This window comes from the organism of the source record quoted next, unplaced genomic scaffold (genome assembly GCF_019419815.1).
Source record: "Pyrus x bretschneideri cultivar Hongxiangsu unplaced genomic scaffold, Pyrus_bretschneideri_v1 Contig11, whole genome shotgun sequence".
Taxonomy (NCBI): Eukaryota; Viridiplantae; Streptophyta; class Magnoliopsida; order Rosales; family Rosaceae; genus Pyrus; species Pyrus x bretschneideri.
In genome coordinates, this window is record NW_025999402.1 from 8,025,562 (window position 1) to 8,040,868 (window position 15,307).

At 33.3% G+C, this 15,307-nt stretch overlaps 1 protein-coding gene across 1 annotated transcript; it reads left to right on the top strand.

Annotated features, from left to right (window-relative positions):
* The first annotated feature begins 7,372 nt into the window (after window positions 1-7,372).
* LOC125473854 (auxin-responsive protein IAA16) lies at window positions 7,373-10,379 on the top strand. Its single transcript, XM_048577191.1, has 5 exons — window positions 7,373-7,859; window positions 8,588-8,814; window positions 9,102-9,237; window positions 9,773-9,834; window positions 10,109-10,379. Exons 1-5 carry the CDS (start codon window positions 7,570-7,572, stop codon window positions 10,144-10,146), a joined length of 753 nt encoding a protein of 250 aa, XP_048433148.1. The 5' UTR covers window positions 7,373-7,569; the 3' UTR covers window positions 10,147-10,379.
* Window positions 10,380-15,307: the final 4,928 nt, after the last annotated feature.

Below are 15,307 nucleotides of genomic sequence, written 5' to 3' on the forward strand. Positions count from 1 at the left end.
ATTATTCGACAAAAAAGAAAATTATTTTATACTATTATGAGTGAGATAACTATAACAATTATTTTCTAAATAATTGGAATTATCCTAAATAGGCCGTTGCTGATTATACACTGATTATTCTTTGAATAAAGATTGAGTTGCAAAGAATTGGTGATTTGATCAGGGTGATTTGAATGATTGGATAGTTAGCAAATAAAGATGCCATTTTTATATATAAACCCTTGCACGTGGATATACAAGATAAAAGATGGCATATACCGTTTTATCCATCCATTTTGGCCACACTTGTGATTTCAACTGATGGCACGGCAAGTGTTGATTGGGTGGTCTGTCATCCAAAGACGGTTTGATGTTCACGGCTTGGATTCTACAACACGTCCAAGTGGGTTCTATAAATACAGAGTCGCAGACGATGAAAAATGACCCATTCGAACTCAACAAACAACTCAAATGCTCTACTCAAAACTTTCTCACACTTTTAAGACAATCGGCGACAAGTTCAGTTTAAATTAACACTATTGGAGCCGTAGAATCAGGTTTCCAAATCTCTGTTGGTCAGAAGTTATTGTTTTTCTCGTTGAACGAGGAGTCACTTCACTAGCTTTACCTCAGAAGTGAGGTTTTAATCAAGTGACTTTGTTTGGCACATTGAAAGCACTATTGTTGCTCAGTGCAAAAGTCAGTAATGCATTCAGGACCACACCACCACTATCCTTTAACTCACCAAACCGAGCTCGGCCTTGAATTGGCACGCCCACGTCAACAAGGATGTTGTTAGCTCAGTAGTATTCGATATGTGCGTCACATAAGTTTTGTAACTTTTAGAGTCAACAGTTACACACTGGATAGATACATATTTTAGATGGATTTATATATTTAGGGACAGATGAATTGATCCTTTGGTATTACTTTCTCGATAAATCTAATTTGGAATGGATCATCAGTTTCGTTTTCTCATTAAATTCTTGGCAAGGTAGGAGGGGGACAATCCACTCGTGACCTCAACAAAGCCACGTTTAGGGTTTTCATTTTTTGCTTTTGAGCTTGATGTGAAGCTTCTGATAAATATATTCATTACATGCACATGATGCTATGTGTTTTGATGAGAAATCAACGGTTGTGAACAATGAGCTCTCCGTATTAAACAGTAGATTTGAATGCCGTTCCGTTTGCCTCCACAGAAAATTTGCATGCAGGACGGTAGGGACATGAACTTGGAATATGACGTGAAAGAGGATTGGTAAAATCGAATATCTTATCGTATTCAAGTATAGAACGGAGGAACCATAAATTTCTTCTAGTTGAGGCAACCGAAAACAACTAAGAAAACTTTATTACAGTATGTCTATATGCAATATGATATTAATGAAGGTTTCAAATGATAATGTATCACAATTTTAATATAGTAGTGGAAAGTAGTAAAGTGATGAGAAAATATATAAGTACATGATAGACGGAAGAGAGTTTTTTTGGTTTGAATGACAAAACAAGAGCACTAATGCTTATATAATATTTGATATAGAGTATAAGTAGAATGAATGTATGTTGGATATTAGATACATATATTTTCTTCAAAGATAACTCGTGTGTATTATATAATTGTAGTCTACAACTAAACAAACAATTACTTAAGTGGGGCAATTGCCCCAGTAAGCCTCCATTGGCTCCATCCATTTCGGAACTTTTGATTGACCACTGGATTCTTGACGAAAACACCGACAACAAAAAAGCTTCAGTAGGTAAAATACTCCATAGCATAGAGAATTCGCGATAAAAGTGTGAAACTCAGAAGCTGCAACTGAGTCACTGACTCACTGACTCGTGGACCATGAAGGAAGAAGAAAACGTTAATTCAAGCTTCGAGCCATCTGCATCGCCCTATTAAAATCACACGTGTGGTGTCTGCCCCGTCTCCTGTGAGATGCTGATGGATTGTTGTGCTTGGTTTGTGTGGTTCCATGCTAATTACTGCACACGTGTGGGGTCTAGGAGAGGTGTAGGATGCTGACAGGGGGCCCTGGTGATTTGAAGGAGAAGGGGCCACGCCACACGAGGGACTCTCACTGTGGATTGGTCTGGTTGGCATGGGCCCTTCTCTCTGTTCGTTTGTTTGGCACCGTCCTTTGTCATTTGTGCTTTTCTGAGTTTCTGTGTTTTGTCAGCTTTTATGAGAAAATTGAATCAGAGATGGATCGGAGCAGTTTGTTTCTTGTTGGCCATCCATGCATGGTGATGGATGAGCCATGAAATATCATGCAACATTGTAACATGGCCATGTCTATAGCTCTCTGTAAACGTCCATGCAGATAATGGTTGCAACTCTAGCTCATTGCATGCAACTGTTACAACCCTTACATGCGAAGCAGTTTTACTTCCTTTGCAACCGTAATTCGTTGATATAAATACATAAAACTTTTTTCTGTTACTTTTATAAGTCACTTTATTATGTACATTCTGGAATTTGTACGGATGAATGGTTACTAATGGTAAGGAGCCAAATCGTGTTTTTAATAAAAATGATATGATGTGACAAATGATTCATTTTTTTTTTCTTTTTTCTTTTCACAAATATACTCGATATGTGAGCTGAAATAGTATGAAGTCTTTGGAAAAGTTGGTGGTTGGCGAGCCCCAGACAATCGGTGCTCCTTATCTTCTTCTACAATGGAATAAAATGGGAACTTTAACAAAAAACTTATGATACTGTTCACTTTAACGAAAAATCATATTTTTACATTAAATGTCAATCCTGGTATTATTTACTTTATCTTTTATTTTGTCCTTATCATTAAAATTCAAAGTTTTCAAACAATTTTCATTAATTTTCTTAATAAAAAGTGCATAAATGCACATTGTTTTCCCTCAGTCGATCGAGTTGACTTTCTCTGCGTTCCCCTCTATCCCCCTCTTCTCTTTGCATGCGATATTCGTTGAAGGTTCATGCGTATGGGTAAATCAAATAGATTGGATACAATGATTCATCCAAATTCAACATAATCAACGGCTTCAATTTTTAAAAGTATGATAATACTTTCCTCCTTATCAGTAGTGAGTAAAGTCCTCTTCTCTGTCGAACATGGCATTATTTCATTACGCAACGTCACATTTGGACTTGTTTACTCTCTTAACTAACTTTAGAAAAAATTCATTCGATGGTACCATTTAATCATTCATATGTGTTAATCAAATAACCACAGAGAATTAGAGAGTGACAGAAAGGAAATAGAGCAGAGAAATTAGAGTCTGTGTTAGGAGAAATACTCGATGATTTGTTCACTCTATTGATACAAAATATATACACTCAGATAGTTGACTTTGTACAACATATAATAGGCAACTAATAAATAGTGATTATTTACATAAAACAATATGGAGAGATTGGTGGAATCACGGTTTGCCAGCAGATTCACTGGAGAGGTTAGAGGTTGGTTGGATACTATATATTGTCAATAATCAGTTATGGTAATGAATAGCGTGCTTACGATGAACCTATTCATTTGGATGACTAGACGGTCTCCAAATTCGATGAATTTTTATAGATATATATGATATCTAAATGATGATAAATATAAGGGTTGTTTAGATATAGGCTCATACAACTCATATATCTTGGATAAAAACCCACCTATGAATCAATATCCAGTAAAAATCCAAAATTTAAATAAATTGCCACATAAAAAAACAAGTAACCTATTAATATAAGTTATTTACAATTTATGCCACAACTTTCTATAACAGTTCTCATACAACCATTATTAGCCAACCATTATGGCTAATGTTTTTAACAATTTCTTTTACCAATCTAATAATGGATTAATATAATGCATTACAATATCTCTTAACTATATAACTTTAGATAAATTATTTTGCGAACACATAAACATACATATGATAGTAAAACATAAAATAGAAGATACATTTTTTGAAAAGTTAAATTGTAGGTAAATTATATTCATACAAAAACAAAATTGTAGATACACTAGTGTTGTTAAAAAAGGTAAATCTTTTATGTAGTATTGTAGATACATTATTGTCACAGTAGGTAAATTAGTTTCATATAAAATCAAAAAGTAGGTAAATTATATTCATACAAAAATAGCGTCGTGGATAAATTATTGTTAAATAAGAGCAGGTAAAATTTTATCCTAAAATTTGAACAATAGGTACATTATTTTATTGATAAATATTTTAAAAGATAGACTATTTCACTAATATATATATTTAAATTGAAAAATGTTGTTAAATTAAGAAAACTTGCCAAATTAATTCCTATATCAAATTAGAAGCAAATTTTATGGAGTGAGAGAAACATGAATCAACCAAATTAATTACAAAACGTGGAAATCTTGAATTCTCATATAACATGCAATGCATTTAGAATATTAGTACCTTTTTTTTTTTTAATTTTTTAATTTTTGTAAAATCATTAATCCTCCTTAAAATCTACATATGTTTAATTGTGCACATAAAACATGCAAAAAGGGGTATTTTAGGCATTCGAAAAATTTTAAATGTGTAAAGTCAAACATAATTAATGAATTTGCTTATGTGGAGTATAGTCATTGGGTTTTATTCGAATAAAAAATTTATGTCAGATTTTATATGAAAGAAATTGAGTTTGAGGGGTTAAAGTTATATTTTCAGTAAATATAATGAAATTTTGATGATGATATAACAGTAAAATGATGTCATGTTAATGGGAGATGAGGGAAATATTGTCTTTAAAGTATAATATGGTTGGTCCAAAATAAAAGAAAATTCCAACATATATAAGTGTTGCACTCCCCATCTAATATATGCAAATTTGACAAAACAACCTCCAAGTTCGTTTTAGATAATCTACCTATTTTAGTTAATAGAAAAAAGTTGGACGCTATCCATGAATGACTCGATGATGTGGGTGCTTTCATGGTCACCACACAAAGTGGGGATTTGATAAGATTTCGAGCTATGCAAGCAAGTACTTATCCTAAATATATATGCTCGACACACTACGCATGAAAGTTGGCTAGATATATCGTACCCTGTGCTATCCAAAAGAGGGTGGATTCACGGGCCACTATTATGCAATGTTGTCGTTCTATTATTTGTGTTAACGAAATACTCAGGGTTTTTTTTTTTTTTTTGGATAAAAATGTTCATGTTTCGTTTCTTTTTGTTCATTTCTAAGACCTAGCTAGCTAGGACAAAAGGACCTCAGATCTTCTTCACTTACTTTGTGTGTGACATCTCTGTAACTTCTAGCATTGATTGACACATGTTAATAAATTTAACTCTTTTTAACTTTTTTATTATAAACTTAATACGTGTCAATAAATGATAGAGATTACAGAGATGTCACATACAAAATGAGTGCATAAAATTTGATCTTGTACGAAAGAAAAGGAAGCTGAGAGGGATTTAGGATTAGATTTCAATAGTACATCGACGCATATGGTTTCAAAAAGCTAGGGTTTTATAAAGCTCAAAGCATCAACTTATAAATGGTATATTTGTTTTTACATTTTTCGAATAACATTGTTACACTTACACATGTGGTTGTGGTGGTAATGGAGTACTTTGGATAACTCTTCGATGTCCCCTTCAACCTTGCTTTAATTTGTTCATATCTACAAGACTTTTTAGTCAAAATGGTCTCTGAGATTTGCATAACTCATCACTTTGGTCCCTGAGATTTGAAATCAATAGAAGTGGTCCTTGATTTTGTCCACCATCAACCATTTTGGTCATTCCATGAAAAAAATATATTAAATAAAGACCAAAATGACAAAAATACCCTCAATTTAATAAACAATGGGGCAAATGATTTGACAAAAAAATGAGGGTGTTTTTGTTATTTTAGCCCTATTTAGCGGAGATTTTTCATGGAATGACCAAAATGATTGATATGGTGGACAAACTCAGGGACCACGTCTATTGATTTCAAATCTCAAGGACTAAAGTGAGGAGTTATGCAAATCTCAGAAACTATTTTGACTAAAAAGCCTATCCACAAAGGTCGCCTCATACTTTAACTTTCTTTGTGACATAAATTAAAGACGTAAGCTGATGGGATTTAAGGTAAAAGCTTCAAAACCTGTCCATTTTTTCTTTTCCGTCATGCTTAATGGTTAATATACATCAATAAATTAAAGACGTAAGCTGATGGGATTTAAGGTAAAAGCTTCAAAACCTGTCCATTTTTTCTTTTCCGTCATGCTTAATGGTTAATATACATCAATGATAATGCAAGAAGCACATGCTTAGTAGATCTCTCCCCATTTTCTATTTGAAGATTCCCAAAATGTAGTAATTGTGGCCATAATATTTTCCTTATAAACATTACTCATTGCCAATAAGCTTTGTGTTGAAAACACAATTCTAACTAAACACATTATGCTGTGCGAGCCTAGCTAGCTAGGTTCGTTTGATTCGATTCAGGACTTAAAAGGGAAGGAAGTACTGCTCAATACTTTCTTCTCCATCGTAAAGATGTTCTATAATCGCACATAAGTGTGTGGGGTGAGTACGAGTAGTTGATTGAGATGAATCTGATTATTGAGTTGATATTTGTGACAAAGAGAATGCATCAAATGACTACCTTAAAGCACAAGTAAACTGAAATCCACTACAGAATATAAGAAAACCTCAAATTTACTTATTAATAGTACGAAAGGTAACAAACTCTTAACACCCTAAAGATCGTATGTATATCGAATTTGCGCCTTCAAATTAATTTGCAATCCACTAGCTATTTGAATTTTGATCTACATTAATATTGATCAATGATTATTATTCGTTCTCTACGAAAGACAGTTGCACTTGATCACCAAAAGAAAAATAGTCACCCACACTTTTTTTCGTACTGGAGGTAGGCTATCTAAAGAATTTCCATGGAGAATTGTCTCCTAAAAGGAAAAAGGACTAAACATTTTGTAATAATTAGTAAAGTTTGGCAACTAATATATTTATAAATAAAAAAATGAATAAGAAAAGTAGACCAATTATGTAAGGAGAGACACTTTAGAATGCCAGTAACTTGTAGGATTTAAAAATAAAAGTTCAAGGAAAAAAAATTTAAAAGTTTAAGAATAGTTTAGTTTACTTAATAATGTTTTATTAAATTAAGTTTGCGATTAATGATTAATTGTAGGTGGAGGTGGGGCCATCGCGCCCCAAGGAAACAAATAAAAGGCAAACAGAGAGCGCCAAGTTGTCCTGTGTCCACTCGCCTAACCACAATCATTCCAACCTGACATCACCCGTGACATCAGTTTTCCGACAAGGCCCGAGCGATCCAGCTAACTAAACCCTCCACTTGGCACCATCTGAACCGTCTAATTCCACCAAAAGATTCTTCAGCAAGCCATATATCCTCCCAGACCAGACCTATTTTCGCCTTCTTCCAAAGTTGCACGTTTTCACATTCCACCCTCTTCACAAACATCATAGAGTTGTTAAGTCCTGAAAGCTAACCTCAAATATTTACCCTTAGCACACAGAGAAATCCTAGAAGAAGAAGAAGGGAGAGATAAAGACCCTAGAAGAAGAAGGGAGAGATAAAAACCCTAGAAAAACCCTAGAAGCACGATGGGTAGCGTGATACATGAAGAGCAGAATCAGAAATATAGCTTGATAAACTTTGAAGAGACAGAACTGCGTCTGGGGTTGCCTGGTGGAATATTAAGCACTGCTGGAAAGGATGGTGAAGCTTCCAAGAACACTGGAAAGAGAGGGTTTGCTGAAACTGTTGATTTGAAGCTCAATATTTCATCTGAAGATCAGTCAGCTGGTGATGAAGATCAAGTGGTGGAGATGAAGGAGAAGAATGTTGCTCCTGTTCCTATGTCAAATGATCCAACTAAGCCCCATGCTGCCAAGTAAGTTCTCTTTTTTACCTAATTACTGGTTTAGTTGAGTATTACTTACTGTGCTAGATAGTATTACTGAGTCAGTTGAGACGGTATAAATAGTTTTTATTTGAGTATATTGTGTCAGTTAAGACGATACAAATAATTTTCACTTAAGGAAAGACGACAATTAAATTATGAATTAGTTACGTACTTGCTCATGGAACGAATACTTGCTAAGTTGATTAGAGTTATGTATTGGTTTCCCTGTACCAAGTTAGAATCTAAATCGTATGTTACAACTCATGAAACTAGAAAGTGGTTTCTAACAGAGAAAATAATTTTGTCTCAACATTAATTTTTCGTTTTATTTTCCATGGATCACGTGCATCCAGAGAAATAATTTTGCATCACGTATTGAATTGTAGGTAATTTTGAATGGTTCAGTTGGTTGTCGGGAACACTAAGGAAACGAACAAAACACATGGAATCTTATTTTGCTTTTTTTCTCAAACACCAAACATGAATTATGGACAACTCATCAAAAGTAGAACAAGATAGACAAGAAAATTATTGTACTCATGTGTACATTACTGATAAGTTTTTTTTGGGTACTCAAAAATGTGATATATTATTTTATGTGTTATAATAATAGTCGATAAAGTTTTCATGTCATATTTTTAAGTTACGTGTTATAATTTGAATAACGTAATAACGACCGTTGCCTAACTATACTATACATTACTGAATTATTACAGGGCTCAAGTTGTAGGTTGGCCACCCGTCCGATCATTCCGAAAGAACATCCTGGCCGTCCAAAAGGATGTCTCGGATGAGGGTGAAAAGACCAACAGTATCAGCGCAGCATTTGTTAAAGTCAGCATGGATGGCGCACCCTACTTGCGTAAAGTGGACTTGAAGTTGTACAAAAGCTACCAAGAGCTTTCTACTGCCTTAGGAAAAATGTTCAGCTCCTTCACCATCGGTAATTAATTAAGTGATTAATTAATCATGCTTAACAAAAGGGTTTTCATAGGCCTTTTTTTTTTAATTTTTTTTTTTATTTTATACTTAAGTTTGGATATTTAGTAACTTACAACTGATAAGGCAAGTGGTGGATGCCCTAGTTAGAGTTTTTTCTTTGAACCCACTATGGTATGGTTTCATACACTTCCTTCCTCTAAATTAGCTGATTACAAAATTTTGTCGTTTGTAATAAATAAATAAAAACTTAAACTGATAATTATTATTTTTAATTGTGGAATATTGAAGGTAGCTACGGGTCACAAGGAATGAAGGATTTCATGAACGAGAGCAAACTAATAGACCTTCTCAATGGTTCTGAGTATGTGCCTACATATGAGGACAAGGATGGAGATTGGATGCTTGTTGGAGATGTGCCATGGGAGTAAGTTCTTTCAAATTATATGTACTAATCTAAGTTATTATGAACGATGTTTGTGTTCCACTCATAGGGGAACTTATTTGTCCCTCTATGATTAAAGTATATTTACTGCATGAAAATTATGATTCGAACAATTCATCCTCCTTTCATCGTCTAAAGATCATATATTGAAAAAATTATTCAATTTGGAGATCGTTTAGCCATCTATATGCATAAAAATGAACAATTCATTATGAAGATGCTACTTGTTATCAAAACAGTTGATTGGTTTGACATGGATGGATAGCTAAACAATCTCAAAATTGAATATTTTTTGCATATCTGATCTTTAGATGATCATAAAGAGAATAAACAGTTTAGATTATGATGATGTTTGTAAAGTAAAGATACGTTGATCATAGGTGGGAAAATAAGTATCTTTCACAATGGCGAGAACACAAGCATTATCCTTTAATTATATCTAATTCAAAACTTAAGCTGCAATTTACTTGAATTATGATGAACCACAAATCACTAATTTTGTCTTGGCTTGTCACAGAATGTTCGTCAATTCATGCAAACGCTTGCGAATAATGAAGGGATCTGAAGCTATTGGACTTGGTTAGTGCCTCAAATTATTTATTTAAGTTACATATTAGAGCAGTTTATAACGATTTAAGGTTTTGGTTTTTCAGATTTGAATTTTATAGTTTTAATTTTTATTTTAATTTAAAACTTATTTGATAACTATTTTCAGCTTTTAGTTTTCAAAATCAAATAAAATTTTTAAAACTAAAAACATTTGCAAAACCAGTTTAAACTTAAAAACAAAATGGTCTTCAAATTTTAATTTAAAATTTTAAAATCCTACTAATTTTTTTACACCCTATTGCAGCACCAAGAGCGGTGGAGAAGTGCAAGAACAGAAGTTGAAGAAGTTGCTAGATTGCTTTGGGTTGATGTTTCGGCCATGGACACAATCAAATGAAAGCATGCAGACCGGCTCTGCAGAGAGGGAGAGAGCATGAAGTTTCGATGTGTCTGTGACCCTGTATTTTTTTTCCTTTCTTTTTGGTCCTTCTAATGTTTTTAACTAAAGTTAAGAATATATTCTGAGATTTGTTAGGGACGACAAGAAGCAATAATATATATTATAGATGTTCATAGTGGTTCATGTGCAACTTTCTTTATTGTCCATGGCCCCGCTGGTTAATAGTGGTTTTATTCTCTCTAATTTTTAATATGGCACTGGACATGAGATTCTCTGCATCATTATTTTGGACCAACAATATTATGATGAGATTCTCTGCATTATGTTTTCTTATGTTAAATTTTTGTTGAATTTTTAATGTTATAGTTTTCAGAATAATCTGACATTTCATTTTAAATTATGATTAAAAAACACAACACCTTATTTGGAATCTTGTTCTTTGATATCTTGGTTCATTGCACTTAGGACAGTTATGATTGATCAGATATTTCCTGTCAAGTTTCAAAAATTTATTGGTTGTATGCTTAGAAGACGTGGTTATTTTATATCAGCTTTTCTTTTGATTGGTGGTTGAATTTGAATTTAATATTTCTTTTAGTATTAAGAAGAGAACTATCATCGAAATAACATGTAATCGAATTATAAAACATCATCTAATATATATGTGTGTGTAGGGAATTGTTATTGGCACTCCAAATTTCTCATTCTACACTCTAAACTTTCTATATTTAGAAAGAAAAATGCACTTGTGATGAGTGTAAAATGAGATTTTTAGAGTTCAACAACACTATATATATATATATATATATATATATGGTTCTTACTCATTTATCCATATTTATATTTGTTGAGAAGACAATGAATGAGATCCATGAACTATGTGCTAAGGTGGAGCAGGGACATGTGCACAATGTTGGGGGCATTTATTAATTTGATTGATCAATTATATATGTGCCATGAATTAGACAGCTATATGCGCAATTAACGAAGGTTGTCGACGCAAAAACACGATTCTTGCGAGATATTTGCAGCTTACAGCTTAGTTTGTTAAGAATACTTATTTTTATATTTGAAGTTCCAAATTTGATTCATTTCTAATTTTCTCTTGCAATAACTTGTATGAAAAAGATTACCCGGTTTCTAAATTCCTACAGGAACGTATGCAACAATACATGCAGAGTACTATATATGTAACAAGTCCACCCGCTGGTTTATATCAATAGAAACAAATTGGTTGCACTTATATAAAGTTGCTAACATATTTGATCGTTGTGTGGAATTATTAACTCTGTAACATTTCCAAATTAAACAATTACATGGTTATATAGTTTAATCGCACTCTGCGCAAAAATGTTAAGACCTAACTTAGTAACTTTGAGAAGCATCTTCCAACAAAAAAAACTTTGATAAGCACCAATTCTTCAATAAAATTTGTTAAAATGATTTATATACACTATTTTTTTAGTCTTCTGCACATTTTTCTTTTCAGCCCTTTGATTGAACAAAATGAAATCAATGACCCAAATTCAAAAGAGTGTGTAGAGGATGAATAAGAGTACGAAAATCACTCCTTGACCGTATTTCTTGTTTGAAGTATCCATATTCTTTTATGGCATTTATAACGAGCAGGACCAAATAATTGAAAAATAATATGGACCATTTCCTCCATTCATGCACCTGTATTCCCTCCCTTTGAATCGAACCATATCTCAGACAAAATCACAGCAGGAACTTATAATACGAATATGAAATGAACCTAGCTAGTTAGTTCGATCCTCAAAAGCATGAACAATAAATCAAATTAGAGAAGAACGAGCATGCATAGCGACAATATATTATTGCAGGAATGCCGGATATGGTGGTTCTTTTGTGTAACTGTAAGATCACCCGCCAGCACAAAACTTGGGATTTGAGAATCTAATTTGCTCTTTCAAAGATGTTTATATGCAAATGTTGAATGATAAGTCAACATTTTTATAATATTCGGATACTCCTTATGGGAAGTGAATTATCTTATAATCTATAACGTAAAGGCTAGGGGTTCTGCAAGTTGCATGAACACCAACACGAAACTTGGGATTTGTAAACTTTGTCCATTCCTTTCTAGGATTCTTTATAGGTTACCATTTTTTTGAGCAACTGTAGTTTGGGGTAGGATTCTATCTTCATCAAATTCCTCTCTCCTCTAATCTCCTCATATTTGAACGGTTATGATTAAACCATGTCAACATCTGGTGTTGACTACTTTATAGAAAAAAAAAAATTTGAGAGAAGAAGAGATTGAAGAGGAAGTGATTTGGAGATGAGAGAGTCCTACTCCCTGTAGTTTACATAAAGTTCAAACCATTCAATTCACTTTCGGCAAATATACATGTTATATTGGCAAGCGCACTTCATGATCCATGCAGACTTTCCTTTAAAATTTTTATAAACATGATGCGTAGTTTAATTAAAGGAACAATAGGTTTTATTTAGTTATTTGATAAATTAATCGAAATTTAACGAAATATTGCATTACAAAGAATAATAGAGGAATTGTATCAATATCCGGACCTTGTTGTATATATATAATATCTTGGATCCACATGTGGAATCGAATGTATACATTCTACTTGTTTAAACTTTGTTTTTAAACCTCACGAGTTTTAATTGATAAGTTCTATAAAAACAATGTAAAATTTGATTTCCGTGACATTCCTATATATATATTACACACACACACACATACACACACACACACACACACACACTCATACAAGCCCTTTATGCAAAGGGAACATCGAACTTCAACGATCCGAACGTTTAGTTTGTAAGTCTCGATTCATAGATTATCTTTGCAAAAATTCAATTCAATCCAAAATCATTTGCCTATTTAATTATCAAGATAAAATTTCATTGTTTCTTATATAACAAAGTATTCTTTAATTTTTTTGAACCCAATTAGACGTCTTAAAAATTTCTGATTTGACTAATATTTTGCAAGGATGATCTATGAGGTGCAACTTGAAAAATATACAGTTTAAATTGTAACGTCCCACATCGTCCAGGGAAGTGGATCATGTAAGCCTTATATGTATATTCTCATCTTTACCTAGCACGAGGCCTTTTGGGAACTCACTGGCTTCAGATTCCGTAGGAACTCCGAAGTTAAGCGAGTTCGCGCGAGAGCAATTCCAGGATGGATGACCCACTGGGAAGTTCTCGTGTGAGATCCTAGAAACAAAACTATGAGGGCGTGGTTGGGGCCCAAAGCGGACAATATCATGCTACGGTAGAGTCGAGCCCGGGATGTGGTGGGGGCTCAGGCCAGAATGTGACAATTTGGTATCAGAGCCAATCCCTAACTGGAAGTGTGCCGATGAGGACGTCGGGCCCTTAATGGTGGGGGATTGTAACATCCCACATCGTCCAGGGAAGTGGATCATGTAAACCTTATATGTATATTCTCATCTCTACCTAGCACGAGGCCTTTTGGGAACTCACTGACTTCGGATTCCGTAGGAACTCCGAAGTTAAGCGAGTTCGTGCGAGAGCAATAAAAAAAATCTTGTTTTTTTATTTGAAAAAAAAAAAAAAGAAACTTTGGGAATGTTATGGTAAAACTTCGTTTAAAACGATGTGGCAGAAAGCAACGTGCGACTTGAAGGACATGATCAGCTGTGGATTCTTACATCCACCACTTTTTTATATTATATAGGAACGAAAGTGCTCTTGGCTCGACATCATTTGTTCTGTTCCACTGGAACCCTCATTTTTGAGAGTGTTGCCATGGAAATAGTACACGATGGAGCTCGAGTAGAATCCCAGGAGTGGTGACCCATTGGAAAGTTCTCGTGTGAGTTCCTATAAACAAAACCGTGAGGGCGTTGTCGAGGCTCAAAGCGGACAATATCGTGCTATGGTGGAGTCAAGTTCAGGATGTGGTGGGGGCTCGAGCTGGGATGTGACACAAATCGTTAAAATTCGATGTTATGTAGAGCCCACAACTAATTCCCATTTAAAAAAAAAAAAAGTAAAAATAAAATAGATATCCATTCCCTTAAAGACTTCCTCTATATACATGTCAATCAAATATCGATGATATAACAATCAAGTTTTTTATGACATAACTAATCAACGACATAATGAAAAACTGATCATTTAAAAAATGAGATTATCATTTTTGTCCAATTTTTTAGCAATCATCGAACTTTTTATTTTATTTTATTTATTATAGAGAAACGATAGAAATTTCATTGATAATTAAAGAAAGATCAATACAAGTTAGCAAGAGTTAGCCTCCGCCAGAAGAAGGTCTAAAATTAGACAAGGCGGGGTCGAAACCCAAGTACAGGACTGACAAGTATTGAGACCGGAATGAGCCAGTTTGTGGGCAGCTTCGTTGGCTTGCCGGCGAACGTGAAGAAAAGAAGCTTCAGTGACTGATGGAGGGAGGGCCTTCAAATCCTCTATAATCGAACTTATTTCGTGACATTTCTTCCATACTATTAACTTCTAGAAATTCATGCGGAATCACTTGAAGATGTTTTGACCCCGATAGAACTCTTCTGGTACTTATTTTCATTGTTTTAGCTTCAAAAATCATTACAAATACTTATGTGACTCAATAATTGGTAAGAATAATTTATAAACTTTTCTTATTATGCACATAAAAGATTGGGTAATGCAGAGACTAAATTTAATTTTGTAAATCAAAATTTTCACGTTATTTTTATGTACTATATATATATATATTATTTTCATGTGAAATTTGATATAAATCCAATTTTTTTAACCAATATTAGGAACAATCCAGTTTCTTAAAATAAGTCAAATCCCTTAAATTTAAAATTATTTTATTATCAGTAGTATTATTTATTGATAAAATTTATTATAAAAATTTATTTCTTTCTAATTATCCCCTTAATTATTTATTTTTTATGTTCCAAACCCTAGTTATAATATTATTATTATTATTATTATTTTATAATCAACCTGTGTCATAGGTTAATTGTATTTTTCCACCTATATGAAAGATTCATATTTATAATTAACATGTATCACTACTTAATGTATCTTACTTGTAGGTATTAGATTTTTGTATTTTGTAGTTAGGTTTTATAT